Source organism: Hyperolius riggenbachi, chromosome 7 (genome assembly GCF_040937935.1).
Source record: "Hyperolius riggenbachi isolate aHypRig1 chromosome 7, aHypRig1.pri, whole genome shotgun sequence".
Lineage (NCBI taxonomy): Eukaryota > Metazoa > Chordata > Amphibia > Anura > Hyperoliidae > Hyperolius > Hyperolius riggenbachi.
In genome coordinates, this window is record NC_090652.1 from 52,048,835 (window position 1) to 52,064,265 (window position 15,431).

A 15,431-nucleotide genomic window follows, 5' to 3' on the forward strand; every position below is an offset into this window, starting at 1 on the left:
GCCAAAGAGTGTGTAACTGTTTATCAATAGATACATGTAACTAAATAGAATGTATCTATCTGAACTTCTGCATATCTCTCCAGGACATTTAAACCTCCGTGTTTAACCCTTCCAATGCTGGTCTAGTAAAAAAAAAAAATGCTTTTTGCATATAATATGCTGTAAATAATATTTTAGAGCAAAGTTGAAATGCAGGGTTATATTCGCTTTAAGCACAGGAAACACGTTTCGTGGGCATTATGAGTGTGGCATATAGACTACATTGGCACTTTTATTTGGCCTGAGGAAGTGGGCAAAATCCCACGAAACGTGTTGCTTGTGCTTAATAATTTATGAAAACTTCCTTATCCAAAGTGATTTTGTCGTCTATGAGGTAAGCCACCTCAAAACATTTTTTTTTTCAATTTATTGATTTTAAAGTGTTTTATATATTCTGTGTGCCTCTTTACCTTTTGATGTAAGCTAAATAACAAACTGCACAAGATGTCTGCATTCAAAAACAACAAAGTTTATCAAAAGACTTGCACACACATTCCCACTTGCCTGATAGTTGGTCAGATTGATCCTTCGATTGAATCTGGCAAACAACCTGTTATCAGTTGGTCATCTGGTTGTTTGCAAGCCGTACAGACCCCCAACTATCTTCCTACAGACCAAGCTTGGAAGATAGTTGGACAGATTGTTGGTACATGTGTATGAGCCTTTACTTTAATGTGGCAATGTGTGTGACCTTACCCTTCACCAGATAAGTTATCATCTTATCAGAAATGCCATTTATTACTATGTTATTTGCTGTGGAGATTAGCACCAATCTGCTGTTTAGAACTAGGCTAGATACACTCCATACATGACACTTGGCTAATGCTGGGAATACATGGTACGATTCTGTACCGTGTATCGAGCCGCACGATAGATTCTGGCGCATCCCCGCTCGTCCCCGCGGGCGCCCGGATCGATTCCCGCTCGTCCCCGCGGGCACTTCTTATCTTCTTTTCATTTTATTCTATTCTTCTGCCCGTGGTATCGAGCGCGGAATCGATCCGGCGGGGTATCGGACGCGTCGGATATTATCAATCGAGCCATCAGCGGCGTACAGAAACGTACCGTGTATTCCCAGCATTAGGTGACTGTGAAGGACCATCTTAGCTGTGAATATTGTATGTGTAGAGGTGCCCCAGACCGCTTTGGTATGCCAGATACAGATCGTAAGCAACCACAATACCCAAATGACTGTTCTTAACCATCATCAGCCACACGTCATCTCTCTGTCTCCTCTCTGCAGCAACAGACATATCACGAGCCTCTAAGCTAGGGACGTGACCGTACAGCACCTGAGGAATTGTGTCCAGATTCTTGTGGGTGACTTTTGTACACAGCTTGAGTCTAAATTTATTATAACACTAGCGGATGGCCCGGCATTGCCTGGGTATGTATTTGGCTGGTGTTGGCTGCACCTACTTTTTCTAACCTTAACACACAATTACTCAATGACCAAGTTTGTGAGCTTTGCAGTCTTTGGCATCAAACATTTGCATAGAAATGAAACAAATCTGATTGGTTGTTTGTGGCTCCACACCCTTTTCTGAATTTGAACCCCAGTCACCCAATGACCAGCTGTAGCAGGTTTGAGGCTTGTGCCATCAACAGTGTAAGAATGGTAGTAATTAAATATTTCCCTTGAAAATCAATAGGTGAATTTTGATAGGCTTTTGTAGGCCCCACCCACTTTTCTGAATATTAATCCCAGTCACCCATTGGCCAACTGTACAAAGTTTGATAAATTAACAGTGTAAGAATGGCTGCTGTTTGCATTTTCCCAGGGAAATGTGTATTTGTCTCACCCCACTTTGGTTGTGGGGATAAAAAATATCCTATATGTTATTCCAAGTAATGTGCGATGTGTGTGCCAAATTTCATTCAAACCCGTTCAGTCATTGTTGCGTGATCGAGTAACAAACATCCAAACTTTCACATTTATAATATTAGTGAGATCAACTGATTGTAACATACACACACAGTTACTGTCACCAGCAGGAAAGGGGACTTGATTCCTTGGTCTAAAGTTTAGGGTCGAGTGCCGTCCAGATACAAAAGCTAGTGAAGAATTCTATTGCCATGGAGAGGGGAGGATTGATGACTGTAGCAAACAGGTGGGGCAACTTCTAGTAGGAGGAGTAAGGAGGAGAACAATGCTCTCAGGTGAAAAGATCCGGCACTCCAGTTTTTTTCTTGGCAAATGGCAATGCAAGTAAACCTATGACTTTCATAAAAGAAGAGAAAAAGGTACTTATCTCGGGAGAGAGATGAGTTTGGATCCTTAAAAGGCTTCCTCCTTCCCCCTGTAAAGCTGCTCCAGTGCTGGGAGCTCGAAAGAGTGGCCTCCCTACACATATGCACCAGTACCATTCTCATTGGGCTCTGGCAGAAATTGCCAAGCCTGATCAGATCTGTGCTGCTGCCCAGGCCATTTTTTGGGGGTCTCAGGCTCAGCTCAGGAGCAGACTTGTGAAGGAGGGCAAGTGAAGCTCCTTTAGGATTCAGAGGCTTTCCCCTCCCAGGCTAAGAACCGCATAGGTGCACTTTTCCTCACTTAAAGAGACACTGAAGCGAAAAAAAAATATGATATAATGAATTGGTTGTGTACTATGAATAATTACTAGAAGATTAGCAGCAAAGAAAATATTCTCATAATTTTATTTTCAGGTATATAGTGTTTTTTTCTAACATTGCATCATTCTATAATATGTGCAGATTACACAACCCTCAGCATTCAAAATGAGTCTTTCAGAGCAGTCTATGAAGTAATGACCTCTCCTCTGGCAGAGGAAAAGTAAACAGTTCAATTACAGTTCAGATAATAAAAGTCAGATAACAGCCCTCTCCACGACTAACTTAGTCGGAGAGCTTAATAGCTTTTTTGCATAGAGATAACAACTGGAGTTTCTCAACTCTTCCTGTACTGGAATCAATTAGACTGATGTATCTGATCTTAATGTTTTATTTCTTAGCTGTACTACACATACAAATCATAATATCATCATTTTTTTTTTCGCTTCAGTGTCTCTTTAAGGTATTCTTTAATACAAAAAGGTATTCTTTAATTGCAAAAATCTTAAAACTGAAAACACATACAAATAAGAAGTACATTTCTCCCAGAGTAAAATGAGCCATACATTACTTTTCTCCTATGTTGCTGTCACATACAGTAGGTAGTAGAAATCTGACATTACCGATGGGTTTTGGGTTAGTCCATCTCTTTATGGGGGATTCTCAGCATGGCCTTTATTCTTTATAAAGACATTCCCTGAAAAAAAATTATACAAAGATGCTGGCCATCCTCCCTGCTCGCTGCAAACTTTTTTGGCAGTTGGACAGAGCAACTGCCATTCACTAAGTGTTTTTAAAAATAAAGAAAACCCTGAGAACCCCCCATGAGAAGATGTGCTAGTCCAAAACCTGTCAGTAATGTCAGATTTCTACTACCTACTGTAAGTGACTGCAACATAGGAGAAAAGTAATGTATGGCTCATTTGACTCTGAAAGAAACATACTTTTTATTTATGTATGTTTACATGTATTTTAAATTTTAAGATTTTTGTAACAAAGCTCCTTTAAAGAAAATCCAAATTCTCCATCCTATGTTTATAAATCCTTGAAGTTCCCTTAATAAATGTTTCAACAAACGTTTTATTTAGCTTGTAAGGTGGATTTCTAGCTAGCACCAAAATATTATTGATAGCTAGAGTTTAACATCTACTTTAACCACTTCACCCTACCTGGACGAAAATTTTCGTCCAGGTAGGCTGCGCGCACTCCCGTGGGTCGCGCGCGCTCCCGCGGGCCCCTCGTGCGCTGCTGGCCGTTAGCCCATCGATCACTGAAAGGGATTATAAATCCCTTTCACTGATCGGACCCCCCCCCCGGAGAAAAGCCGACAGCGTCTCTTCAGACGCTGCAGCTTTTCTGAGCTCTGGTCTTTTTTCTTCTTCCTGGGAGCGAGATTGATCGCTCCCAGGACTTTTTGACTGTGGCCATCTTGTGGCCAAATAGCAAACTACACCAAAAACACACTTTGTATTAAATACATACATTTTTAAACATTAAAAATCCTCTGTTTACCTCCCACACCAAAAAATACCCACATACAAGTTTTAATAAAAAAAAAAAAATTACAATAAAAAAAAAAAAACATAAATAGTTACCTAAGGGTCTGAACTTTTTAAATATGTATGTCAAAGGAGTATATCAATATGATTTATTAAATTATGGGCTTCCAAATAGTGATGGACGCAAATTGAAAAAATGCACTTTTATTTCCAAATAAAATATTGTCACCATACATTGTGATAGGGACATAATTTTAACGGTGTAATACCCGGGACATATGGGCAAATACAATACATGAGTTTTAATTATGGAGGCATGTATTATTTTAAAACTATAATGGCTGAAAACTGAGAAATAATTATTTTTTCCGTTTTTTTTTCTTATTCTTCCTGTTAAAATGCATTTACAGTAAAGTGGCTCTTAGCAAAATGTACCACCCACAGAAAGCCTAATTGGTGGCAGAAAAAACAAGATATAGATCAATTCATTGTGATGAGTAGTGATAAAGTTATTGGCAAATGAATGGGAGGTGAAAGTTGCTCGGATGTAAAAAAAATCTCAACCCTGTAGGCTGAAGTGGTTAAAGAGCAAATAGTAAGTTTGATGAAACATGTGTAGTTATTTGGAGAGAGGTGTGTTAAAGGATACATTAAAGTGTAGTAGCACACTTATTGCAAATAAGTGGTTTGGTTCCCCTGCTCCACCTGCTGGTTTTACTAGGCATTATGGTTTGTAGGAAAACCTATACAAAAAAACAAAAACAAAATTCTGATGAGATAATTCTGATAGTTAAGCAAAATTATTTTCATATAATGCACAAACATATATATATATATATATATATATATATATATATATATATATATATATATATTTACATAAATAGCAAAACATTTCTACTGCATATTCTTGAGGGGTGTGAAAATGAAAATTCTAAGCAAAATTGTAATTTATTGTGAACATTTTTTTTTGTATTGCAAATTTGCAATAACCTTAATTAATTGTAACCTATTACAAACATATTTTCACAAATCTGCACAAGCCATAATGAATCTTATTTATGGTGAGTGCAAAATATATTTGTAATAAATTACAATTTCAAGATATTTCAATACAAACTCATAACCCGCAGAATCTGTGAAATTCCTGAATTGGATCGATTTGGGATGTATGAGCCCCCGTACATAAATAATGAAGGGCTTTGGGAGTTGAACAGCCCTTCCTAGCATTACATAGAAGATGTAAAAACACATTATTTTTCTAGATAAGTTTTAATGCATATGTAGGAAAATACAGCCATTATATTTTTAACTTCTTGATGTAGCCATGGTGTATTCTGTTTTCTGCTTGTATTTTCTATGTCTCGTGAATAATGACACCCCAATAACCAGCCAGGCTATACAGTCGGGATTGTCACCTCCCAGCTGGAGTCGGAGATTGCAGGAGTACTGTCAGAGCTGAAGCGAGTCAGCGAAAACATGAAAGAAATCCTATTTATCAGCACTTCAACAAAGGGAAATAACTTAGACAGGATGCTTTCTATGTGTACGTTCTACATCTACATCTGCGATGAACAAAAGTGGAAATTTGGTTTTTCAGCTGCCGATAAAGAAAAAACGTTCTCACTGTTGGGTGAGTGTTGGAACACTGAACGTCAGTTTTCATGGTTATGCCATGCCTTGGGCTCATTGTGTTCCTTTTTATAGGGAAGAAGAAGGTCCTGGTTGTACTTATCATAGACATGGAAGACTCCAGTGAAGAGCAGAAGGCACAAATAAAAATGAGCCAACCTAACATTGGAAAATATGTAAGAGAGATCTTCCTTTTAAGAAAGAAACCCGAGTATCCACAGGGCATGAATAAACCCGAGTATCCCCAGGGCATGAGTACACCCGAGTATCCACAGGGCATGAGTACACCCGAGTATCCACAGGGCATGAATAACAATATCAATGCTGGAGCTGGAAACTATTATCAAGGTAAACATACAATTAAATTAACAAGTATGGTAGATGGCAACATTTTTCTTTTCATTTTCTACAACTATAAAGTATATGGACAAAGATTAGAGTTGTGATGTGTGCATGTTTTTTGTTCAATTTTGAAACTTAGTGGCACCTTTTAATACTTCATTTATAAGAGAGGACAGGTATTTTGTTTGGGAAAACTAGTATTGATAAGTAGAGATATCTTTTATATCCACCATAAAAAGGGAGAAACAAACACTTAAATGCATTGAAGATTAAAAAGTGATGTCATAAAACATCATAAAATGGTGAACAAGTGGCATAAATGTGAACAGAAGATGCACTGACGTGTACTAAAAAGACAAAAATACAGAGATAGGTCTAAAAAGTGGCAGTAGGGTATTGTACCGTGTTAGCCATCAGTAATAGCAAGACGTTTTAAATCAGGATGATACCATTTATTGGCTAACTAAAAAGAATAAGAATTAAAACTTTCGGCTTTGTAGCCTTCATCAATCCTGTTTGCTTGCAGGCTGATGGTACAGACAGCTTTATCCATGCAATATCAAATGGGGATTAGAGACGTGGCGAACGGTTCGCCGGGCGAACATCTCTGGGGGGTTTACTACTTCCGGGTCGCTCTGACCCATAGTAGTACGCCTGCGCTGCCCGGCGGAGCGCGTCCTAGATCGCGCTCCTGTTGCCGGGCACTCTCTGCGCATGAGCGTGACGTCGTTCATGATGTCACGCACATGCACAGAAAGTGCCCGGCAACAGGAGCGCGATCTAGGATGCGCTCCGCCGGGCAGCGCAGGCGTACTACTCCGGGTCAGAGCGAGCCGGAAGTAGTAAACCCCCCAGGGATTCAGAGATGTTCGCCGGCGAACGGTCGGGAAACGGTCGCCACATAGATTTTTTTTAAAGCATAAATACATGTCATTAGGATGCCTTAACCACTTAAGCCCTCAGTCGTTTTCACTTTATGCATCCGAGCAATGTTCACCTCCCATTCATTAGCCTATAACTTTATCACTACTTATCACAATGAACAGATCTATATCTTGTTTTTTCTGCCACCAATTAGGCTTTCTTTGGGTGGTACATTTTGCTAAGAGATACCTTACTGTAAATGCATTTTAACAGTAAGAATAAGAAAAAAACAGAAAAAAAAATCATTGTTTCTCAGTTTTCGGCCATTATAGTTTTAAAATACTTGCCTCCATTATTAAAACCCACGTATTATATTTGCCCATTTGTCCCGGTTATTTCACCGTTTAAATTATGTCCCTATCACAATGTATGGCAACAATATTTTATTTGGAAATAAAAGAGCATTTTTTCCGTTTTGCATCCATCACTATTTACAAGCTTATAAAAAAAAAAATATTGAAATATTTCATCTTTACATAGATATTTAAAAAGTTTAGACCCTTAGGTAAATATTTATGTTTTTTTTTATTGTAATGTTTTTTGTTTTTTTTATTAAACATTTTATGTGGGTATTTTTGGGAGGGTGGGATCTAAATAGTGTTTTATTTGGGGAAATATATGTGCATTTAATTTTTTTTAACTTTTAGATGTAGTTTTACTTTTTGGCCACAAGATGAGTTTGTTTACATAATGTCACTCTAAGCGTACAATGTACGCTTAGAGGGACATAGGAGTCAGAAAAAGCGAATCTTCCGAGAGAAGCTGTCGCTTTTTCTGCGGGGGAGAGGAATCAGTGATCGGGCACTATAGCCCGATTCATTGATTCCTGGGCTGACGAATCCGCAGCCGGGAGCGCGCGTGCACGCGCGCGAATGGCCGCGGGAGCGCGCATGTCCTCCTTGACGTTTTTATACGTCAAGGAGGACAAACTGGTTAAAGAGAATCTGTACTCTAAAATTCTTACAATAAAAAGTATACCATTCTATTCGTTATGTTCTCCTGGGCCCCTCTGTGCTGTTTCTGCCACTCCCTGCTGCAATCCTGGCTTGTAATTGCCAGTTTTAGGCAGTGTTTACAAACAAAAGACATGGCATGTGATAGACTGAGAGGAGCTTCTACTCTATCACAGCAAAGCAGCACATTCCAGCCTGAGTGCCTGAGCCCGACCAAGCCGTCAGAGGAAAGAAGATTAGATTATATAACAGAGATAATACAGCCACTGTGCAACTAGGAAAGGCTGCAGTAAGACCGACCACATTAGAACAGGTATAGGAACTTATAGGGTAGAAGAAATAAGGATGAAAATTTTGTTACAGAGTCCCGTCTCGTGAAACAGAACATCTAAATGGGGTGGGAGACTGTTAGGTGAGATAAGAATCCTTGTTTACACAATGCTTACAGACCTGGGAGTTGGACTTTCACAAAGGCATCGTAAAATTCTGAGTTCACAAGTTTAGCTATGTAGGCTGAGAAAGAGTTTTGGCATTCAATATCATCAGCCTCATACCTATATAAAAAGCTGTTGTCCTTATTCAAGCCTTTGTCCACCACTTTATAAATTTTCTTTCTGCTATTAATTGATCGTTTGATGTTTTGAATGTCTAAGCAGGAAAAAAAATGACATCTACTTACCCGGGGCTTCCTCCAGCCCTTGGCAGCAAACATGTCCTCCGCCACACACCACCGGTGTCCTGGTATCTCCTCCGTTCACAATGGCGACCTTGATTGACAGAGGCTCTCATGCAGGCGCGGAAGATCCCGACCTGGCAAGGTCGTCATCATGAATGGAGAAGACCACGGGCCACCAACTGGGAACAGAGCAGTGGTGAGGCACATGTTGGCATCCATAGGCTGGAGGAAGCAGATGTCATTTTTTTTTCCAGCTCGGACATTTCCTTTAAGTTTTCACCTTGAAGATCATATTTTTCATCTTATATTTAAAATAATTTTTCAGCACGTTGTAATCGAAAAGGTACCCACTAGTTGGTGAAAAGCTACTATCAAAATTATTCTCTCTTGCTTGCTGGTGGTTTAAAAGGCATTTTATGACAAGGTTTGAAAATATCACCTAGGAGAAAGCCCAAGAGGAAAAGTGGATTCCATACGGGCCTATTTCTCCTGTGTTTTCTCCAAGTGATGTTTTAAAGTAAGGAAGCAGCCGGCACCATCAGTAGTAAGATTTCTGCTCTTTTATTGCATGAAAAATTCCAGCAGATATAGCAACGTTTCAAGGTTACACACCTCTTTGTCAAGCTTGCTGGATGTCAAGTTATGCACTGACTAATCCAGAGAGATGAAGTGGATTATAAAACTGGCTTTGTGTATAACTGGCAAAGACCGGGACCAAGACCATATCCCCCACGTAGACCGAGACAAGGGGGTAGACCAGGTGATCGACCAGGAGAACGTCCAGTGGGGAGTCAGCCAGACTCTTCTGGTAATGTCACAAGTTCATCACAAGAGCTATCCTCGGATTTAGCATCAAATGCAGGAGGAAACGCAGGGGTGGACGTAAGAGATGAGGGAATAAGAGGCAGATTACGGCCAAGACGTCATCAGCCATATCGGAGACCATGATTGTAGTGAACATCTCGTCATGCCAGTTGTCCCCCGTGCAGACCTCTGCTCTCAATCTTGGACTATCATATGCACCTACTAATGCTCCTGATCCCCTTGAAGTAGATTTGGAACTACAAAGATTTTTTCGTTCAGTAAAACTTAAATATTTTTTCTCAATACCAAGAACATTTGATCTAGCACCAACAAGTGAGGAAGACTCTGAGACATTACAACTACAGGACACCAACCTTAGACTGAAAAGTCATTTTCAGCCGCCATCATGCCAGATCATAGATCTATTTATGAGGAAAGTACAAAATGAGGTTGATTCAGTCCTCAGGAACCCCAGATTCTTGGGCCTCACTACTCGCAGAAACATCACCAAGGAACAACAACAAGCTCTAAGAGAACTCTCTAATAATTCATCTATAACAATTAAGCCAGCAGACAAGGGCGGGGCAATTGTCGTGATGGACACAAGTATGTATAGGACGGAGGTCTTGAGACAACTCTCCGACACATCTACCTATCAGAAGTTGGATAGAGATCCATTGGCCAATATTCAAGATCGTATCAGTGGAATAATATCTGTGGCCGTACAGGCCAAGGTGATCGATGAGAAATTGGCAAGATTTCTTACACAAGAACATCCCATCACACCCGTATTATACATCTGCCCCAAGATACACAAACGGTTAGACAACCCCCCGGGCCGCCCTATAGTGGCAGGGGTGGAGTCAGTTTTTTCTCCACTAGCAAAATATTTGGACCATATATTAAGACCATATGTAGTGGGGCTCAAGTCCTATCTGCGAGATACCCAAATGTTCTTGAACATTATTCGCAATATGGAACCTTTGCATGATCCATGCTTACTGGTTACCTTGGATGTGGAAAGCCTCTACACCTCCATCCCACATGATGGGGGTGTAGAGGCAGTACACTTTATGCTGGAAACAGCATCAGACTTTTCGGATGCACAGATCAAATTTATATGTGATTTACTAAGGATTGTCTTGCAATGCAATTACTTTCAATTTGATGATGATTTTTTCTTACAGATCAGGGGCACAGCTATGGGGTCGAATGTGGCCCCGTCCTACGCTAACATTTTTATGGGTGTATACGAGGAGATGTTCGTGTACACCAATGTACTATTTCAACAATATGCCAAACAATGGCACAGATATATAGATGATATTTTTTGCGTGTGGGCGGGGCCACACTCGACCCTGGAGGCCTTTATTGCTGAGCTGATGGGCAGATGCCCTCATATACGACTTACCATACACTCTCTTCACCTGAACGGGTGAGCTTTCTAGACACACTGGTTTATCGGAGTGGTGATGGATTGGGTACCGACCTCTATGTTAAGCCCACGGATGTGAACTCCCTTCTCCATTATGGGAGTTTCCACCCGTGGGCTACTAGGAGGTCGGTGCCGGTCAGTCAGTTTCAGAGGGTCCAATTGATTGTTGAGGATGAGGCTGTGCGTGGAACTAGTCTTGATGAGATGCAACACAGATTTGAGAACAGGGGGTATCCCACTGAGATCCTGCAAAGGGCACGTGCTAGAGTGGATGCACACAGTACGGGACAGAGAAATAGGCAACAGATCCACAACCGCATCCCTTTTGTTACCAGATTCAATACACATAGTTTGGCCATATCTAAAATCATCAAGCGTCATTGGCATTTGTTATCTGATAGCTTCCCTGAGATTGAGCACTTTAGGAATCCCCCCCTTATATCCTATAAAAGACCACCTACATTAAGAGATCGCCTGGTGCACGCAGAAGTAAACACTGACAACCATACGGTACAAACTCAAAGGAGAGGGACTTATCCCTGTCTTAATTGCGTACACTGTAGTTCAGTTATTAAGGGCCCATCACTGTCCCACCCTCACCAGGGCACTAAAACTATAATTAGGGGATGGCACACATGTGATTCAGATTATGTAGTGTATGCTTTAAAATGCCCATGTGGCCTACTATATATTGGTCAGACCACGCAAAAACTTAAAAAACGTTTATCATCTCATAAACATGCAATTAGAGAGAAGCTTACTGATCAGGCGGTGGCATATCACTTTGCACAGATGGGCCACCATGTCAGCCAGCTTAGATTTATGGTCATTGAAAGGATTGAACCTTTGAGGAGGGGGGGGTGATCGTATTAAGAGATTACTTTGGAGGGAGGCTTATTGGATCAAAAGGCTGGACACAATGGAGCCAAGAGGACTCAATAGGGAACTTGATTTATTACCATTTTTGTGATTTTTTTGATTCCAGTGCTCCATTGTGCCCAGCCTTACCATGCTCGTGGGACTATTGTTACATGTTGGCAACTGGTTTCATTGGGATTGGGTTGACTTATACTGTCCTGTTGGACAGCCTTACGATATACTTTTATCATGTCTAGCTTGCTCTCTGTCTCTTGTGTGCACTAACACAAGCTATCCCCCATCCTCTCTTTCCTAGTTTTTTTCCTTTTTTTCCTATTTCCTGGTTATATACTCTTTTTCTTTCTTCCCCCCCTGCGATGCTCTTCTGCTGTGCTGTCGCTTTTACACATAGATTGCAGCCTGTGACTTTACGATGGCGGTGGGGTGGAATGCCTGCTGATACATTGTTATGTTTATATGTTATGGTGGCGCCGCCCTGGCAGCATGTAAAATACGGTTGCCAGGCGACAGCCACGCTGTGTACATATGGGAGGACTCTGATTGGTCGGCGGCGCCGCTCTCCCTGTATCCATCTGGTGACGCCGGCGGCTGACAGCCGCTGACGTCTCCATCAAGTCCGCCGAGTCACGCTGGGACGGAGTTCCAACTCCGCGCACTGCGTGTATACACATGGGGGACCCGCCTGATACGCTATGCGCAGAGGGTGTTAACCCACTGTGAATTCCGGCGGACCCAGGGAGACAGTGACAGGCCGGGCAGTCAGGGATTGAACAGGTGGGTGGTTCCATAATGCTGCGGCCTATCAGGACAGCTATGTTGAAGTTCCCCATCAGGTCCACTAACTTAGGACTGTGATGATTGAGGAAACTAGATTCAAATTCTATTGGATGCTGTTGACCATGTGTGCTATATAAAGTTGTCTGTGATTAGTCAGTGCATAACTTGACATCCAGCAAGCTTGACAAAGAGGTGTGTAACCTTGAAACGTTGCTATATCTGCTGGAATTTTTCATGCAATAAAAGAGCAGAAATCTTACTACTGATGGTGCCGGCTGCTTCCTTACTTTCCTGCTGATTGCTCCAGAGGGCTGCTGGACTACTAGCCAGGCACATCCAAGTGAACAACCATAGAGGGTGCCACTACACTACTACCTACTCCAAGTGATGTTTTCACGCCTTGTCAATAAAATGCATTTTAAACCACCAGCAAGCAAGAGAAAATAATTTTTTTAATAGTAGCTTTTCACTTGCTTTTTGCTACTGAAAATTTAACTATAATGAAGCTAAAAATTATCCCCTAGGTGAAAACTCAGGTGAAAAGTTACAGTAATTGCACGTGGACTATTGTGTCTAAAAGATGTCAGCTGCTGTATCTGTCTTCTTAGATGTGGCAAAATATTAGTGTGTTTTTTTACCTGCCTATGGTGTGCTGAGGGATCTTGTACTATTTCTGTAAACACATGTAAATAATAAGGTGAGTATTCTTTATGTTTAAAGAGGAACTCCAGTGAAAATAATGTAATAAAAAAAGTGCTTTATTTTTACAATAATTATATATAAATGATTTAGTCAGTGTTTGCCATTGTAAGATATTTTAAATCCCTGATTTATATTCTGACATTTATTACATGGTGACATTTTTACTGCTTGCAAGTGATGTAGCTGCTGCTTGCTGTTTTGGCAGTTGAAGACAGCTGTAAACAGCTATTTCCCACAATGTAACAGGGTTTACAGACAGGAAACTGCCAGAAGTACCTCGGTATTTAGAGCCTCTTGTGTAAGGGGTTTCACCACGATATCAGCCATACAGCGCCCCCTGATGGTCTGTTTGTGAAAAGGAATAGATTTCTCATGTAAAAGGGGGTATCAGCTACTGATTGGGATAAAGTTCAATTCTTGGTCGGAGTTTCTCTTTAAGTTGTTGGTGACACACGTTTAATGTTTATAATTGTATTTGTGCTCGCTTTCATTTTCTATATTTAAGACTATTTGTTACATAATTCTATTATATTTATACCCTTATCTTCATTTATCTTTTATAAAAAATGGTTTAATATGGCTTTGATTTTGCTGATTAAAATATGTGATTTTTCTAGTTGAACCCCGTGGACTAAGAGCACAGAACATTACCTACCCCGACCCACAAGGCCATCCACTTTTCAATCGGCCACAACCTTCTCCATCTCCAGTTCCTGACAACAGAGGTAATACCCTTTTACTGCTTAAGCATATTTACATAATTGTGTCCATCACATTTGGTCAGCCTTGTGAGCTTCACTGTACTTCAACCCAGAGGAAAGAAAAGCCACAAATGCAGAAACTCACGGCTGGATCCCGGTGTTATCTTCCCACACCTAGCAGTTATGGCTGCGTGGTTGGCCTTCAAAGTAAGCTAAGAATCCAAACCTTGTATAGTGTACTGGTTAGGGGCTTTGCCATCAACATGGTTTAACTCGATGGACATATGTCTTTTTTCAACCCAAATAACTATGTAACTATGTAACATAGGCGACCAGGGTTCAAATCCTTGCTGGGGACAGTATCCATTCAATAAGGAGTCCTTGGGCAAGACTCCCTAACACTGTTGCTGCTGTCATATGATTTTAGTCCAACAAGAGAAAAATGCTATATGAACGTTGGTATTGTAATTAAATGTAAGTATAGAATTGGACTTCCTGTGATAGGATAGTCCACATTTTAATCACTCTCACTGTGAGGAATAGGAATAAGTGAGTGAAATTTACAAGTTTGGTCTTGCAGAGAATTGGTCCCATCTTCTTGTGAGATCATCAGTCAGGTTTGCTATGTGGCTCGCTTACAGGAAAATGAGGAAGGTGACCCAGGAGGAGGTCAGGTGGGAAAAGATTGGATAGGAAACATAGGGAACTCCCTCTGCTCAGCGTGCAACTTCTGCCCTCAATGCACTCCTAGCACAGCAACCAATCCTAAGACATTAAACCACATTCCTTGGTAAAGGGGAGGAGTGGAGGGGTTTCTTATTCTGTCTTTCGATTTTATACTGTTAGGAAGGAAAGGGCTAGAGAGATAGGGCCCAAGCTGCATCCTCTTCAAGAAAAGCTTGATCAGGGTATATTGTTTTGTTACATTGTATTATTGTGCACATTATTTATAACTGTTTAGCTGTAAGTATTCTAGCAATTATTTTACTAGTTCAGCTTCAGGCTACACAGGCTACACACTGTGTAGGCTCAGCTGCATTGCTTAAAGAGAACCTTAACTGAAAATAAAAAGTCAAAATTACCATACACAGGTCATACTTACCTCCCGTATAGTCTACTACTCAAACTCTTTCTCCTCTCCTGTGTCCCATTTGTCCACTGTGATCAATAGAATTCTCCGTCCTCCATTTTAAAAAATGGCCATTACCCCATAAGAGCTATCTGGTCAGAACACTGTTTAACTGTAATATCACCCACTTGAGCCATTGGAAAACATGTACATTACGTTTCACATTCAGTTGTAACTGACAGCTGCTGATATATAACTGACAGCAACTGGTATATTTCAGTTCTGACAAAATTTTGTCAGAACTGGACGGTATTACTGTAAGAAGAAAATGATGAGCTTCTGAGAGGAACTGACAGTAAGGTAAGTATGTTATATTCATTTGCAGCTATGTCATGTGTTTATTTTAAATATTTTTACTCACTTCAGGTTCC

The 15,431-nt window shown here is 40.7% G+C and overlaps 1 protein-coding gene across 1 annotated transcript in view; it reads left to right on the forward strand.

Moving 5' to 3' along the window:
- LOC137524318 (uncharacterized) overlaps positions 1-15,431 on the forward strand; it is a 66,352-nt gene that overhangs the window by 18,336 nt on the left and 32,585 nt on the right. Inside the window, exons 5-7 of the mRNA XM_068244042.1 lie at positions 5,499-5,739; positions 5,814-6,086; positions 13,848-13,955. Of these exons, the coding sequence (XP_068100143.1) occupies positions 5,499-5,739; positions 5,814-6,086; positions 13,848-13,955 (622 nt within the window). The remainder of the gene's footprint in view (positions 1-5,498; positions 5,740-5,813; positions 6,087-13,847; positions 13,956-15,431) is intronic.